The 16306-nt window shown below is 41.0% G+C and overlaps 1 protein-coding gene across 1 annotated transcript; it reads left to right on the top strand.

Annotated features, from left to right (window-relative positions):
- The first annotated feature begins 307 nt into the window (after nt 1-307).
- DDX24 (DEAD-box helicase 24) lies at nt 308-15761 on the top strand. Its single transcript, XM_009280798.2, has 8 exons — nt 308-1043; nt 4126-4503; nt 6182-6335; nt 6723-7238; nt 9384-9459; nt 10065-10253; nt 12720-12849; nt 14620-15761. The coding sequence occupies exons 1-8, from the start codon at nt 320-322 to the stop codon at nt 14853-14855; spliced, it is 2403 nt and encodes an 800-aa protein (XP_009279073.1). The 5' UTR covers nt 308-319; the 3' UTR covers nt 14856-15761.
- Nucleotides 15762-16306: the final 545 nt, after the last annotated feature.

Below are 16306 nucleotides of genomic sequence, written 5' to 3'. Positions count from 1 at the left end.
CTGGCGTGTGCGGCAGCGGAGGCCGCGCCGGGCCATGCCGGGCTCTTCGGCGGGTGGTACCCGGGGTAGGCAGGGGCGGGAGCGCTTCGCGGCCTGCGGGGACTTATTCCGGCGATTTTAGTTGTATCCCCGGAGCTGTTACACGAGCGAGGCTGTAGGCCTGGCCTGCTGTAGTCACACTTAAGGCCGTTCATATTATTTCCCCCAAAGGAAAAGAATTATGCCTTGCCTTCCCGTGTGTTTGAATTCATCAACGTAATCCTCATTGTTTTGATCTGATGCCCTGCTTTTTTACCCCCCAGTTTCTTTTTAGGTAAAAATGAAGACCAAAAAAGGAGGGAGATTTAAATCTTCCTTTAAATTGAAACAAAAAGGCATTGAAGTAATAGGAAAATGGAAAACTGTGCAAATCGACCCCAATCTATTTGCTGATGAGGAGTTTGGAGATATAGTGTGCTTGGAGGAACTTACAGAGTACAAACTAGTAAGTTCTACCAAAGTGGGGAAAGTAAAAGAGAAGAAGAGAAAGGCTGAGAGTGTTTCAGAAAAAGGCAATGGGGAGGAGGAAGAACCCGTCGTCCCTCCCAAAAAGAAAAAGAAAAACAAAGATTTGAGAAGCAAAACAGATAAAAGCAATGATCCTAATGCAACAGAAATGGATGTGTTGGTTGATAAAGAGGCAAAGTGCAATGAAATAATCGAAGCAGCAAATTGTGAGGACCATGGACATGTGGCTGAGAGCACTTCAAGCACAAAAGATGCTCCAAAGAAAAAGAAGGTAGCTAAAAATAAGGCTTCTCAAGCTCAAGAAGCTCTTCCACCAGTAACTACTTCTAAAAAAGTTAAAAACTGGACAACAGAAGTTTTATCTGCCTCAACTGATCACAAAGCTGATGTGTCTGCGTGGAAAGACCTGTTTGTACCAGAACCAGTGTTGCGAGCCTTAAGCTACCTGGGGTTTAGCGCTCCAACTCCTATTCAAGCCTTAGCCTTGCCTTCTGCCATCCGGGATAATATGGATGTTCTTGGTGCTGCAGAAACAGGTACAAATCTGTTAAACTGGTTGTATATGCTGGGAGCTTCCCATCTCCCCTCTTTAAGTGCAGCTTATTGTTACGAGTTTTTACATGTAGCAGAAGAAGCACTTATATTAGGAGAAGAGCTGGTATCTTCTGCATATCCAATATATTAGTAGTGATTCATTGTGAAGTATTAAAACTTTGTAACTTACAAACGCAGGATGTTCCATCTTTACAAAGTACAATGTGCAAAGCTCTGAAGTCTCAATGAGTTTTTATGCTTTTGACAGAAGTCTCTTTTTCTGTTGTTTCTCAAATTGTTTCCTAGTTTGGGAACTGTAAGGCAATACACTGCAAAGGGCAGAATTGTTGAAACAAACAGAGTCATGTTCCAACAGCCTAACTTCTGTGGATGTCCCCATGCCAAGGCAAAGCAGAGAACTAGGTTCCTCTGAAGGTGATTCAGTACTAGCTTGGAGTGGCAAATAAATACTAGGCACAGTGTTAGGCATTGTGAATATGGCCTAGGCCTTTATCGTAGCAAAACAGGCCCACCCTGTGCCCTGTCTCTGGGCTTGGCCTGTACGTTGTCACCAGCCCTTCTCACTGCTTGTGCTTAAAGTATTACATTGATCCATTAACTGGAGAGGTACAGTCTCTTGTCCAGCTTGTGATCAGCTCATGCCTTTGTCTTTGGGCATTGCTAGCCTTTGTGAAATTTGTTATAGCTTCTTTTTCACTTAAACAATGCTGTGAAGTCTCAGAGCATTACTTTCCCTCTAACTTTTTTGCTGCTCATACCTTTGAAGTTTTGTCTTCTTTAGTAGTGTAACATTTTTTTCCCCATAAAAACTAAAAATAGGAAGCACAGTTGGAAGCTGTGTTGGTTTAAAGGCTTCTTTTGCATTCTTTTCTTCTGTTCCAGTTGCCTTATCTCACTGCTTGTCTTGTAAAGCCATTTACTGCTTTCGAACATGAAAGTATAGTAACTAATAAGATATGCAGTCATTTGCATTTTTATTTTAATTAGAAGCTAGGCTGGTGCTATTAGCTTTAATAAGATTAGAAAACCCTTCAGGGAGTGTTTTCGAAAATGGAACTGAAAATTTACATGGTGTTTTTGTGCTGCAAAAATGTGCCATTTTGGCAGTGCTGGAAAGCAAATCCCTCTCTAGCTGCAGAATAGAAAGCATGGTTGGTAGCAGGTTGTGTTGTTGCTGTCTAATTTTGCATAACCTTGAGGTAGTAGGACTGCGTTTTGCTCATTTATTTTCTTCTTCCATGAAAGAAAGCCAGGTTCTCTCCAGAGAGCCTAGTGGGTCATCGGTGTTCCTGCAGAAACTTGTGAGAAGATATGGACAATTGTCTGTTAGGAAGTGCTGCAGCTGGGAGAGGCTGAAACTCTCCAGTTCTTTATTCTACATCCTACAGCTTCCCTTAGCATTGGGCCTGAGGGAGGAAGGTGACAGGTGAAACAGCTATTCATCTTCCCTTTTTGGTGGCAACATAGGGGAGAATGGCAAGATTTTGATACGGCGGTAGATCCCTGTGGAGATCAGATGCAGGAAATGTCAAGGCTTGTTGTTTTTGCGGTGGATCTAACCAGTTCTGTTCATTACCATGTAGAACTAGTGAAGTTTTTGGTTAAGGAACCAAATTTTATCTCTGTAAAATCTTACAATCTAAAACCGTTTAAAAGAGCATGAATTAGCCAGAGCTGTAGTATCTGAGGGTACCAAGATATACTTTTCTCCTGGTTTTGCAGGCCTGGCTATGGTATGTGATCTGTGTGTTGTGAAGATAACGTGCCCTGTGAGGTGATTATTTGTTTAATTTGTGGGTGAATCTAGTACCTGCAGAATAGTCCTGATTATCACAGCCATAATCTAGCTGGGTGTATTACTGACATTTGCACCAGCCAAATTGTGTTACATTTAATTGAAGATCAGCAGTGTTCTTCACCTTAAAAGCAGATGTTCTGGTAATAGAGAATCTTATTGTATAAGTGCTCTGCAAATGCAGATTGTAAACATTTTCTGCTTCAAGTGCAGAAGTCAGAAGAGACCTCCCAGACATGCAGAATGGTGGGGGAGTGGGTACGAGGAGACTTTGCAGCAGTATTGGTCAGGATACTGGGCTTAGCTGTTTATTAACTAATATTAAGGTTCTTCCCTAAACAGGCAAAATTCCGTGTTGCTGAATTTGGCAAACCATTTGTGATACAGACAAACGGTGCTCAAGGAATGGAGATGAGATTTCCAGAGGACTGCTTCCCAGCAGTGGCCTGTTACAAGAATGGTGTAATAGTGTCTTGTGCTCTGGATGCTGCTTTTGTGATCAATGAACTGATATTTATGAGAATCTTAGCTGGGGTGGATGTGCTACCAGGCTTCTCCTAACGTTTTTATTAGTGACAGATAGTTCAGAAGGGAGTATGTGGCAGGGATGTGACTTGCGGTTTGGTACAGTGAACCCCTGAAATTAAAGTTAGGGGAGCATTTTTGTATTTGACAGCCCCCTTCTCTCCAAAGTGGATTGTCTGTTTTAAATCAGATTTATGTGTTTTGATTATAAAAATGTGAGCTGGTGATAGATCAGGAAATTAGATGGTGGAGTATTTCAAAATACAGTTTCTTAGAAAGTCATAAACACAGTACTGTAAATTGAAGATGGAAGCGAATCCTTCAAATACATTCCAGTTTGTCCTTGGCCTCATTTGCTATTCCTTTATTTGGACAACATTGATCAGAACTGTCAATTAGGGCATGGTATTCTCCTTACGGGCATACAGTTCTTTAAAAATATCTTGGCTGCAACTGCAGCTTTTAAAAACCAGTTTCAGAACAAATGAATCTGCCTGACCTGCTAGAGATTGGAAAAATACCTGTTCCCCAGGAAGTATGCTGTTGGTGACCTCAAGGAGATGTATAAAGGGAACAGGAGAAAAGATGCTATTGCTGCAAGTTTCTGGTCTTCTAAAGATCAAGAGTTTGTGTCTGTTACAACTGTATGTGTTAAGAAAAGTGTGTGATTGGCTGTTGCTTTTCTTATCTTTTCAAATAAATGACTTGTCAGTCTGTATTATTATTCTTGTTTGGTTTTTTAGGAAGCGGCAAAACGCTTGCATTTGCAATTCCAATGATTCACTCTGTGCTGCAGTGGCAAAAATCAAATAGCTCAACAACCAGAAATGACAGTGTTTCTAAAGAGTCCCATCAGCATCATGATGAAACAAGATGGGAAAATGAGGATGAAGCAGAAAAACTGGCCCATCAGCAGGTTGAAGATAGTGGAGATGAAGATGATGCATCTTTCACAACAGGCTGTGTGAAGGTGCTGGAAAATTTTGAATTTGATTCTGGTGACGAGACACATACCGTTGGCTCCCATAAAAAGAGACCTCTTTTAGGACTGGTCCTTACTCCCACAAGAGAATTAGCTGTACAAGTAAAACACCACATCGATGCAGTTGCAAAGTTTACAGGTATGTAGACCCCACAGGCCATGTCCCAGATTACGCTGGGTTTGGATCTTGGCATTGGTGTTGAGCCAGAATGTGTGCCACAGTTTCTTCCGCATCATAAAATTGGGGTGGCTTTTGAAGGGTTAGGGTTTGTAGTCACTAATATTTGTGAAATGCATTAAGATTCTTCAGTGAGATGCATGTGGAAGTAAACAGTTAACGTGGGATATTTTGCTTTAAAATGTTTCTTCCTTCAAATAGCTATTGACTCATGCTTTAGCAACGCAGAATCAGTACTAGATACCCAGCCACAGCTAACTTTGTCCTGGTTTTGGATGATGTAGGTTGTATATGGAAAATAATTTCATTATATATATATATTTTTTTTTAATAATTTCCTTTTTTGACAGATATATCAATCTATATAGATAATAGATATATCTATGTATATCATTTTGCTCTATCTATCAAAAAAAGAAATTATGGCCATAAATTTTAAGGGTAGAAGGCGTTGCTGGATTGTCTGACTTACCTCTTACAGCAGTCAGGCCACAGCATATTGCTGGGTAACATGCCTGATGAAAGCAATTCCATCCTGTTCCTTTCTCTTCCAAACCAGGGGTCAGCACATCTGTTAAGTGAATGATTGAGATGTGAAACTGTTCAAAATGGGAGAATTGGGAAACAACTTCCCACTTCTCCAATAGTAGTAATTGTTTATTTATTAAAGAGGATATGTAGCACAGTGAACTGCTTTCAAGCACATCTTCCTTTGCTGTCTATACGTCCTGCTGTGCTCATCAGTCTATAGCTGATTACAAGGCTAATTTTAACTCCTAGCCTGAAATAATCAATTTATGTCAGTACAGTTCTGATAGGAGCAGTGCTATTTGTGTGTAAAAAATCTGCTGCCCAAGTGATGTATAGTTGCTGCAGCAGAAGAGAAAATACATTTTGAGGTGGGCTGGTTTTATTGTCTCAAACTCACTTTGAAAAAAACCCCCACCTGGAAGCATGGGGTTCCACAAGTAGTAGGGAAGAAAGATCTGTGGTAGCTTGGATACTTGCACAGTAGCATGGAGTTTGTCATAGGCCAGTGTATTCTTTGAAGAAGTAGAGTGAAGTAAGCCATGTGTGGAGTCTGTGCTTCCAAAGCTAAACTCTTTTTAGTATCTGAGCAAATTGCTTAAAGCTAACTTAGAGTCTCTGCGTTACTGTGCAGTCCAGAGAATCATTAATTGGGAGGGAGCATTCTTGTTAGGATTATTCCATAGCAAATGAGCAGTTATTAGCAAGGCAAGCATTTCACAGTCTTATTTTTGGAGGGGCCCGCTGGTTATTCGTAACAGGAAAATGCTTGTTCATGCAGATATAATTGACAAAACATGAGATTCTGAAGTATGGGTAAACAAAGCTAACAGCTATGGAGGACATACATGATTCTTCCTGCATTTGGAAGACAGGTGCACTAAAAGAAAGACTGCTTTATTTTTGGCGTCTAACTACAGTGAGGATTTTTCTGTAAAATTGAGGGCGTTGCTGTGTGCTCAGTGTTGTATAAAACCCCTGAAGTTTCCTGGCCAAAATGCTTGCTGAAAGTTGCAGTATAGACTTTTTAAAATACTTCTTTGAGTGGAGGTATGTAAAGACATTCACTGATAAATTAGTGAGATTAAAAACTATTATTTGTATGTTCTAGGTATTAAGACTGCAATTCTAGTTGGAGGCATGGCTGCACAGAAGCAAGAACGTGTACTGAATCGAAAGCCAGAAATTGTAATTGCAACCCCAGGCCGTCTGTGGGAGTTAGTTAAAGAGAGACACCCACATCTCTCAAATCTTCGGCAGCTCAGGTAAAGGTGCCTTTTAGACTAACTGCTGGATACTGAACTAGGCATCACTGCATACAGATTATGTTTACTAACTGATTAAATAATTTAGACTATGTAAGATCACTTATTTCTTTGCCAGAGTGTTTTATTGAAATGCACAGTGGTTATATTGATGGAAGGAAATGTCAAGTAAAGCCAACAGCAAAAACCTCATTTTTCCTTTAGAAATCTGATTTTTCAGAAAGAAAAGTGGAAGGCTGCTGTAGCTACCCCGGCATACCTGTGTTCCTTTGGGTTTTATATGCAGAACTTCCCTTATGTGTTTCGCAGGAAAAGTTCTTTTGAAGTGTATCAGATTCGTATTTATCTGCACAAGTGTATTTTTACTGTGTGTTTTCTATTTGACAGGTGCCTTGTGATTGATGAAGCAGACCGAATGGTTGAGAAAGGTCACTTCTTAGAGCTGTCTCAGTTGCTGGAAATCTTAAATGATTCACAGTATAATCCTCAACGACAGACTTTTGTTTTTTCTGCCACTTTGACTTTAGTCCATCAGACTCCCACAAGAGTTTTACAAAAAAAGAATGCTAAAAAGATGGACAAGAAGACCAAACTAGAATTGTTAATGGAAAAAGTAGGAATAAAGGGCAAACCCAAAGTGATAGACTTAACAAGGAAAGAGGCTACTGTTGAGACTCTGACAGAAACCAGAATCCACTGTAACACAAACGAGAAGGACTATTATCTCTATTACTTTCTTCTCCAGTATCCAGGAAGAACCATGGTCTTTGCAAACAGCATAGACTGTGTAAAACGCCTCAGTTCTCTCCTCACAATCTTAAATTGCGATCCTCTTCCTTTGCATGCCAACATGCACCAAAAGCAAAGGCTGAAAAACCTGGAAAGGTTTGCTGAGCGGGACAGGTGAGTTGATTTTCTACTTCCAGCGGAGAAGAAAAGAAATCATGTAAAGGATAGTGGGGAGAGGAAACAGCTCTGTTAGAGTAGGAGCAGGTTGGGGGAGTCAGCTGGGGATGCAAGTCCCCTGTTCATGAGCCCAGGTTATTAACGATTAAGGGTGAGGTTTCACAGGATGGTTGAGGTGATGAACTGGAGCGAGTTCAGTGGAAGGCTACCAAGATGGTCAAGAAGCACTTGCTCTGCAAGGAGAGAGGCTGAAGGCACTGGGTTTATATCACCTGGGAAAAAGACTTTGTGGGGACCTAATGGCAGCCCTCCGATATCTTAGAAGAAGGTTATCCAGAAGGTGGAGCCAGGCTCTTCACAGTGGTGTGTGGTAGGGATAACGGGTGCAAGTTGAAACGAGAGATTCAGGCTGGATATAAGAAAGAGCTTTTTCTCTGTGAGGACAGTCAGGCATTGGAACAGGCTGCTCGTTCTTGAAGGTTTTTGAGGCTCGATTGGATAAAGCCCTGAGCAACCTGGTCCAACCTTATAGCTAATCCTGCTTTGAGGAGGAGGTTGGACTAGAGACGTCCTGAGGTCCCTTGGAGCCTGAATTATCCTGTGGTCTGGCAGCTCATTGCTGCTGAAAGAGCTGTCATTTGCCCCATTTTCAGCCATATGCTTTTACAACCATCCTGCACACCTCTCTGCCCCTGTGCCCTGGCTCTACAGCTCATTTGATTCTTCTGTAAGTTGGTTCATCTCACTAAGCCATCAGAAAACTAACCACTTTTTGCTGGGTTAGGGTTTTGTGGGTTTCATTAGATGAATCAGCTTCCTGAGGGTCAAGGTATCCTAGAGCAATGCAAGAGAAGGGGCAGTTGTGCCTTTCAGGAGCAGTGGGCAGTCAGGTTTACCCAGGCAGGCCTGTCCTGCCATTTTAAGAGTTACTGTTTTGCTGCTGGCTTTGGGATGGCTTTTGGGAGGAGGTTGGTGGTCTCAGTACTTCCATAATCCAGAAGGCTCGCAGTTTAGTCCTGCTGTGAAGTGCTGCGTGCTGTCTGACTGCGTGGGAATTTGTACCTTGGTAATAGGCAGGGAAAACAGAGGTTGAATTGCCATGATAGATCTGCACTATCCCTTGGCAAAATGTAGTATCGATAACATTGGCCTAGGCCAGACGGGGCATTTTCAGAGACTGCAGATTTTGAATGCAAGAAGAAATCTATGAGACCATCTATCACAGCCTCCTGCAGATTGCAAACCGTAGAATTTTCTCTGTTTACTTCTGCTTTGAACCTTGTAGCAATAAAGTATGCAGTCAGATGCCATAAAATCTTAACAGATTCGTGTTACCTACAAGTAATTCGTTTCAGTTGCTGGGAGGTTTTTTTAAAATGAATTGTTCCATACCCTAGGGAGACTTTTGTCTCTGTAGTAGACTGTTTATAGAAAAGAATGACTTCTTTGAGTAGTTCTTCATTTCTAGGGGTAAGGAGAAATACTAATTGTCAGAACAGAATCCCTCCCCTTTATATTTCTAGCTTTTAATTTACTGAGAGAACTTATTTGAGTGCAACTTGGTAGAAGATATTTCAGCCCAAAAAGCTGTTAATTAAATCTATAATGTTAATAATGTGATTTTTCTCAACTGGTGAAACTTGTAATAACCTTTCTGTCCTGCCAAAAGATCAACTGTGTTGTTAATGGTATGATCATATCAAGCTAAAGATATTTTTAAACCCAGCCTGGGCAGAGCAGTGAGAAATGTAATGAAGGGGAGCATAGCCCCCTGCCAAGTGGTTGGATTAGGTCATTGAATAGCGATTTGTGCTAGCGTTCCTGTGAATTAGGAGAGAATAAAAGCATAGGAAAACAGGATCCAGTGAGGTAGTGAATTTCTTTATTGGAAACAGAATAGACCTGCTGAAGGTAACATTTGCATTTTTTCTTTTAAGAATTGCTGTTTCAAGACTGCCTCTGATGTAATATTGGGTATCGTTTTCTGTAAGGGCAAACAAATAGCATATTTTCAGCAGATGATATAGTACAAATCTGTTCCTTAAATTGCTGTGGTAGAATTCTAGGTCACTGTATTTTATGTTCCTTGCCAGATGGTTTACTCTTCAATTTTATGTTCATTAAATGTTATCACTTTCTCAGCTGTGTCCTCCTGACAACAGATGTTGCAGCTCGTGGTCTTGATATTCCCAACGTGCAGCATGTCATCCACTATCAGGTTAAATATTTTTCATGTTTTTGCTTTTACTGTTTTGGTTTTGAAATAAGCTTTTGCTGATCCAAACCCTGAACATGATAAAGCTGTGCTTCTCAGTCCTGTGTATAGTATAGTCCCAAGTATAGAGATTTAATCATTATTAATTTAACTGCCCTGTAGTGCTTTGTACTTAAGGATCTCATTGCTGCAGTGACTGACTGTGGTAGGTAGCAGCACTTCATGAATGTGTGATTATATATGAGAAATGACATAACAGATATGATTCTCCTTGCTTTTTGCTTAATTTTGATATCCAAAGTTGTCACATGACTCAGCCCTATAACTCTTCTCTGAGGACACATACAGTTTTTTCTGGCTTTGCAAATGAAATGGCAGAGGGTCAGAAGTTAGGAGAGACTCACAAAAGATTGTGCAAGGAAGAATACTGGACTAGAGAACAAAAAGTGTCTCCAGACATTATCTTTTACTTTACCTTCAGCTGTGTTACATGCAATGTACCATGTGTATATAAAAACCAATATTCTCTGGCAACCTCTTGGCCAAAGCATGACAGGTTGCTGCTAGCTTTCCGTGGCCGGCTTCATGTTTTTTCCGAATATTTGCAGGTTCCTCGTACTTCTGAGTTGTACGTACACAGAAGTGGCAGAACAGCCCGAGCTGCCAACGAAGGCCTTAGCCTATTGCTTATCGGCCCTGATGACTTGATCAATTTTAGGAAAATCTATAAAACGTTGGAGAAGAGTGAAGAGCTGCCATTTTTCCCAGTTGAAACCAAGTGCATGACTTCTGTCAAGGTAAAGAAACAACAATCTCTTTACAGCTCGAGTAGTTGCTTCCTTACTTACATTACTGCATTACTCATCACATTCTTTCCACGTTTCAGATGAAATTTACTCTTCGGGATGTGGATTTGAAAAGGAAGTTAATCACACGTTATCTTTTTTTAAGCAATGTTTGTGATTTCTCCTCAATAACTGGCCCAAGAAAGGTGTTCAAACATAAACATCACTTTTTTCTTGCATGTTGTTATGTAGAGCTGCTCATGACTGGATTCCCAAAAACAGTACAGGGAAGCGAGTATGTTTTGTGGCTGGGGAGCTGGGATGGCTCTGTTAAGTACGTTGTTTAAAGCCTCTTGTGTTAGGAACAGACGAGAACAGTAGCAGGTCCAGGGATCTTCAGTGGTCTTCATCTGCCTCTTCTCAGTTGAAATAATGAGTTGTCTGCTTTTCTAAAAGTTCCTATACTGTGAGTCCATGGCTGCCACTGAACCCTGTCAAACCAGGTATGTTTCCTTTTTCTAGGTTATTGCCCATTTTAAGGAGAATTCAGTCATTCACTAACTCACAAGATGGGTAGGATTTACAAAACAATATAGTTTAGAAAGCATCTAGTCACCACAGATTTTCTACTTCTTGAACAAGAGGCCATTTGATGTCTCAGCATTCTCTTAACAGTTTGGGTGACATCAGGCATGTACAAATGGGACGTATTTAAATACTGCATTTAAAAGGAATCCAGCTGGGGTTGGAGTGTCTGAATATTGCACAGTCATTGAGAACAGGAGAAAAACGCAAACAGATAATGCAACAGATATCTTCCTTAAGGTATTCTGGTTCATGTTTATCCAGTTGGCTTGGACTGAGCCCAGGATCTACCCCAGCAGCAACAGCGGTATCCTCACCTTGCGAATAATCTCAGCAAGTTTCAAAGCCCAGGCTTGCTGCAGATGGGGTATTTAGTGTGAATCTTTCAGGAGATGCAGCTTTCTGAAAGAGGAAGAAAATCAAAGAAATGCTTCCACAGACTCATTTTTCTCCTCTTGGTAGTAACAAAGAGAATTTTTTTTTTCTTTTCTTCCATCTTTCCCCCGCCTCCCTCCACCCACCAAATGTTTCTGGTTACTGAAAGAAATCTGTTGTTTTCAGAGTGTTTCTTCAGAGGTCCCTCTGTGTTTCTTGATGAGTAGTTCTTGGCTCTTACCATGCTCTGTCAATTAACGGGCAAATAAATATTGTTTCCACACGTAAATTTTCCTGCCACCATCTCACGATCTTCTCTCCTATCCATAATAGTGCTCCTCTCCCCAGAAAAGATGTCTTTGTAATTGTAACTACAGGACTCCAGCCTCCTAGGCCCTTCATATAGTCAGGTCTCATTTACACTTTGCCCTGGGCTTAATCACAAAGCCATTGTAGTTGGGACTAATAGTGCTCCTGGTTCTTAAGTCTGTCCCTTTGGCACGCTCCTTCCCTGGTTCTGCATGCCTTTATTGAAGTTCAGGAAAAGTCTGAAGGTATTTCACACTTTAGAGGAATAGAATTGGTGAACCAGGGTAGAGGAGAGACCAAAAGAGGAGTCAAGTTTTACAAAGATGGAAAAACTATTTAAAATTTCTTGTAATGATCTAAGGAGAAGTGACTGACTTGTTTTATTAGTCAACTGCAAGTTTAATTTCCTCTCTTTTTGCGTTTTAATTATCCTGGCAGTTCTGGCTGATGCTCTTAGTGTGTAGCACCAGACTATTCCATTGGGGTGGTCAGGGTGTCCTGCCCAGGATTTTTTTTGTGCAACCACAGGCACATTCCAAACAGCAGAACTTGCTGCTGGGTTGATTATTATTTACTGTTAGTGCAGATTTTCTTTCCATAATGAATTAGGTATTTAAGACAGCTTGGCCCAGCTGAAAGGCTATGGGTCGGGTTAGGTTTGCTGGACATCTTTGTTCCATGTGTGTGCAGCTGGGAAGAACTACAGGACATTTTGTCCTGTGCCTAAACAAGATCAGGTGCATTTCTGAAAACATGAGTAGCTCCTTCCATATGGCCTGCAGGAGCTTACTACTTCAGAGTGGGAAGAAGCTAGCAGCTGCCCCTTATTGCTGAGACTAGTAACTTTAAGATCCAGCTGTACTATGTAAATATGTAACTTGGAAATGATTGGTATCTGAATCATGATTTGTCCTTGATGTCTCTCAAGTGTTTGTAGTGATTCGTTTAAAGATTGAGGAGTTAACATTCAGGCATGTTTAGTAGTTGAGATGTTTTAGAAGTTAGATGCTATCATGGATCTGAAGAAGGAAAACACTTTAGCAAATGATGACGTCTTTATTATGTGGGGCATCTGCTGGGACAGCAGTAGGGAACAAAAGTGTCTCTGCACCTCAGTTGCATTGTAATGCATGCTCTCAAACACTGATTCTGCTGAAGTGCCCCACGTTTAAAGCTGATGATAATGTCTACAATGTACTTTTGTTGCAGGAGCGGATGAATTTGGCGCAGCAGATTGAGAAGGCAGAATTTTTCAACAGTCGAGCAAAGCAACACAACTCCTGGCTCCAGCAAGCTGCAGAGGCTCTTGAGATTGATCTTGATGATGACATGTTTATGGGCAAGTAGAAATATTTGTTTATGGGTATACTCAGTTGGTCCCATAGCACTGGTGTCCAGAAGAAGCCCCACCGTGGCAGAGGAACTCTTAAAACTTGCAGGGCAGAAGGGGAAGGAAAGGAGTGTCATTACTTAGTACGTGGTGTTGCTGGTGTTTTCAGGATGATTGTGCAGTAGATAGTGCTGGAGCTGAGGAACTGAGGTATGACAATTCCGGCAAGTCACAGACAAGTCCACATGTCGTAGGACAAGAACTGTTTAGCTTCTGGCAAACATTTTAGGGTAATCTAACAGCCCAGTATGTCCTGCTTGAGTCTTGTCCCCTCTGTGTCAAAGAAAAAGCAGTTTCTCCACTTCGGCTTATCTCTCCCACCCCCCTGTAGTCAGGCAGCAGGACAGGAGCCTGACAGCTCTGTGTGGGAACACCCAGGAAACACTAGCAAACACCAAAAATTATGTGAGCCTTATGTAGGTTGAGTTGTGTGGACTAAATGGCCAATACTTATATTCAAGTTGCGGAGGTTTTTGGTGGTGTGTTAGAAGTAAATAATTTCTTACATTTTTAAAATTAAATGTTCTGCAGCCTGCGCCTGAGAGAATGTGTACAGCTGTGCAATTACAGGTGCCTGTTAGTTCAGTGCCATGAAGCTTTGCACTGCTTAGATGCACTGTAAAATGCCACATTGTGTTCAAATTTTAGGAGCTGAAAGTATGATTTCCTACCAGTTCTTTGAGGGCATGCTGAATAGCAGTGCTGCCTGGGTCACTTCAGCTTAAGATGTCTCTAACCTGTTAGCTGCTAAATATGCAGATGCCTTAATTTTTAAGCACGTTCAGATTAATTTTTTTCCTTCCTTTATTCATGGCTGGACTAGCTTGTTCTCAACCACTTTGCAAACAAGCACTAAACGTCTCTGTCCAAACAGAGGAGCGCTCTCAGATAATTAGCACTCTGCTGTCTTGTTTTGACATAATCTGAGTATGCAGTGCTTTCAAATGAGTTTCGAAACAGCACATCCAGTCCAAGTAAGTTGTGGCTCTCGAGTGAAGCACTTTGTAATTGCCACCTAGAATCTTGCCAGATTCATGCTTTAAAATGCATTCAGTCTCCGATTCTTCTGTAGCTTGTTGGAGACCAATTAAAATCTCAGTCATTCCTCCCATAAATGAAATGCCTCTTATTCTGTTACAAAGGATTTAGTAATGTCCTTTCAATTTACATTACAGCAACCTTGATTTCATTTATTCTCTCCATTTCAGGCCTCTGACCATATTAACTATCTCCAGTCTTTTCTATGCCCTTCTTCTATGTTATTAAATCTGAGCACCTCATTGTTTTTTATGTATAAGGAGGAAAGGGCTTCCTGTTTTACATGCGCTGAAATGAGGCATGCATAAAGTAATGAAATTCACAGAAGAAGCTTCTGCCTGAGCTAGAAGCCCTGGGTTAATACCTTATCTTCTGGGCTCCCTTTCCTTTTGTTCCCGAGTCTGTTCTGGATTGAGAGCCACCTGAATGATTTAGGAGAATGATACCTGGGGTATAGTTACTCAGTAGTCAGGATTCTTCTTGATCTTGTTACCTTGTGGATAGCCTGGGTGATCTGAAAGTGTCACAGATGACTGGAAGACTGTATGGGAGTTGTGTGACCTTGTTATAGAGAGAAAGATGAGATTAGCATCTGCCCCTAGCACTACAAAAGCCTGGTGAAAGAGGTCAATGCAAGTTCTTCTCTTGTAACATTCTGTATCTTTTGATTTCTGCCCCAAGGAAGAAAAGCTAGTGAGCAAGAAGAAAGCCAGAAGCAAAAGATGCTGAAGGGGATGAAAAAACAACTAAAACATATGTTGTCCCAGCCACTGTTTAAAGTCCTTATGAAAACCAAGTACCCAACACAGTCTGGAAAACTACTCCTGCCTCAGACAGCAGTGGGTATTTCAGAATCTGCTCTGGGTACCGTGTCCAAACAAGCAGCCAAGAAGAAGAAATCAATAAAATTAAATTAGATAACTAAGCAAGATCACTCAGTGCGACAAAAGCAATGACAATCGTATCAAGGCTGTCAGTGCTTATGAAGGAACTCAGCTAGAAGACACGTAGTATCAGAGGATGTTGCCTGTGTCTTGGTTGTGCAGGCACAAAGCAAAATGTTTGCTCTGTTAACGTGCAGTTAGTTACTGTTGAATCTTGTCTTGGATCTTGTTTCCTCACGTTCTTACTTATTTTTTCTTACTCTGTATTAATAGAAGTTAATTAGTTTTGAAATAGTTCTGTTTATTACTTCTTTTTGTGTGATGGGTAAAAGTTACTGGGTAAAATTCACTGTGGGCATACTCTAATGATAAAACTTGATTTGAATTTTTATGTCCTTAAAGGAAAGGGGAAGGTAGGCTGTATACAGTCTTAGTACAATCTGAGCTGGTGACAACGGGAGGTTTGGCTTTTACTGCAGCCAGTTCAGTGAGAAAGGCGGCAATTACAATTAGTGTTACCAGCAGGTCTACAATTCTGGTTATGGAAATCTCTCCCAATTTTCTTTCTCCTTTCTGTTCTCCACTGGGTCTGATTCCCTTAGTCCTGTGTTAATATGTTTTAGAATGTGCAAAAAAAGGAAAGGTGGCAATGGGCTAGGACTGACCTTTGGAGATGTGTAGATTTTTGAAGAATAAGTGTTGCTACTCAGTGTTTTCTTAATTAATATTTGGAGTTAAGTTTGTATTTGAAAACGTGTTAGAACCATGACCTTTGCTTTAATGGAAAAGATTATGATGTTGTGAAATGTCACTTTTGAAGAGTGCTTCCTGATAGTTATGCTTTTAAATCATTTTAACCTGACCTGGACAAATAATTTTTAAAACTATTGTTAAAAATATGTCAGAAAAATATATTTTGAATTTTTCTTAAATTATATCTGCTATAAAACCCAAAGCCTGCATCTGTTTTCAATCACTTGAGATTTCTAAATACCTCATAGCTGATGCCGTTTGCACTTAGCATGCAAGGAGAAGGGAAAAGCACCCAAAAGGTAAGACATAGCAGTGGGATCTGTAGTGGTGGGAGCACAGGGAGCCTTCACCTGCCAGCTCTAGATCAGGCTGAGGTTTTGTGTCTCATACAGTATAGAACCAGTGTCACTGCCGTGATAGGAGGCATCAGTTTACTCAGCTAGTCAAAGAGAAATTTGTCTATGGAGTTGAGTGCCCCCTCCAACCACATGCTGGTTGTGTGAGAATAGCAAACTCTTTGCTCTTTTATCTATGTAAGTAATTGAAGGGCCCCCCCTACTCCCCCATCTCTGGAGGGCTTTTCTCTTGCTTCCTTGCATTACTGAAGAAGAGCTGTGACAATTTAATCGTAAGCATACAGAGCTTATCAATTATGTATGAAGCTTTCCTTGCAACGCACTGTTTGTCTCATGCCCTTCGGAGGAGAGGGGGGAAGTTTTGGGGAGGAAGAG

Source organism: Aptenodytes forsteri, unplaced genomic scaffold, assembly GCF_000699145.1.
Source record: "Aptenodytes forsteri isolate BGI_AS27 unplaced genomic scaffold, ASM69914v1 Scaffold193, whole genome shotgun sequence".
NCBI lineage: Eukaryota > Metazoa > Chordata > Aves > Sphenisciformes > Spheniscidae > Aptenodytes > Aptenodytes forsteri.
This window is presented reverse-complemented; position numbering and strand designations above follow the sequence as displayed.

Bases quoted from the DNA above. Each gene is read 5' to 3' on its own strand.
- DDX24 (XM_009280798.2), top strand. From the start codon at position 320: ATGAAGACCAAAAAAGGAGGGAGATTTAAATCTTCCTTTAAATTGAAA. The intron at 7,239-9,383 runs GTGAGTTGATTT...TCACTTTCTCAG, and splicing joins AGGTTTGCTGAGCGGGACAG to CTGTGTCCTCCTGACAACAG. The intron at 12,850-14,619 runs GCAAGTAGAAAT...TTCTGCCCCAAG, and splicing joins TGATGATGACATGTTTATGG to GAAGAAAAGCTAGTGAGCAA.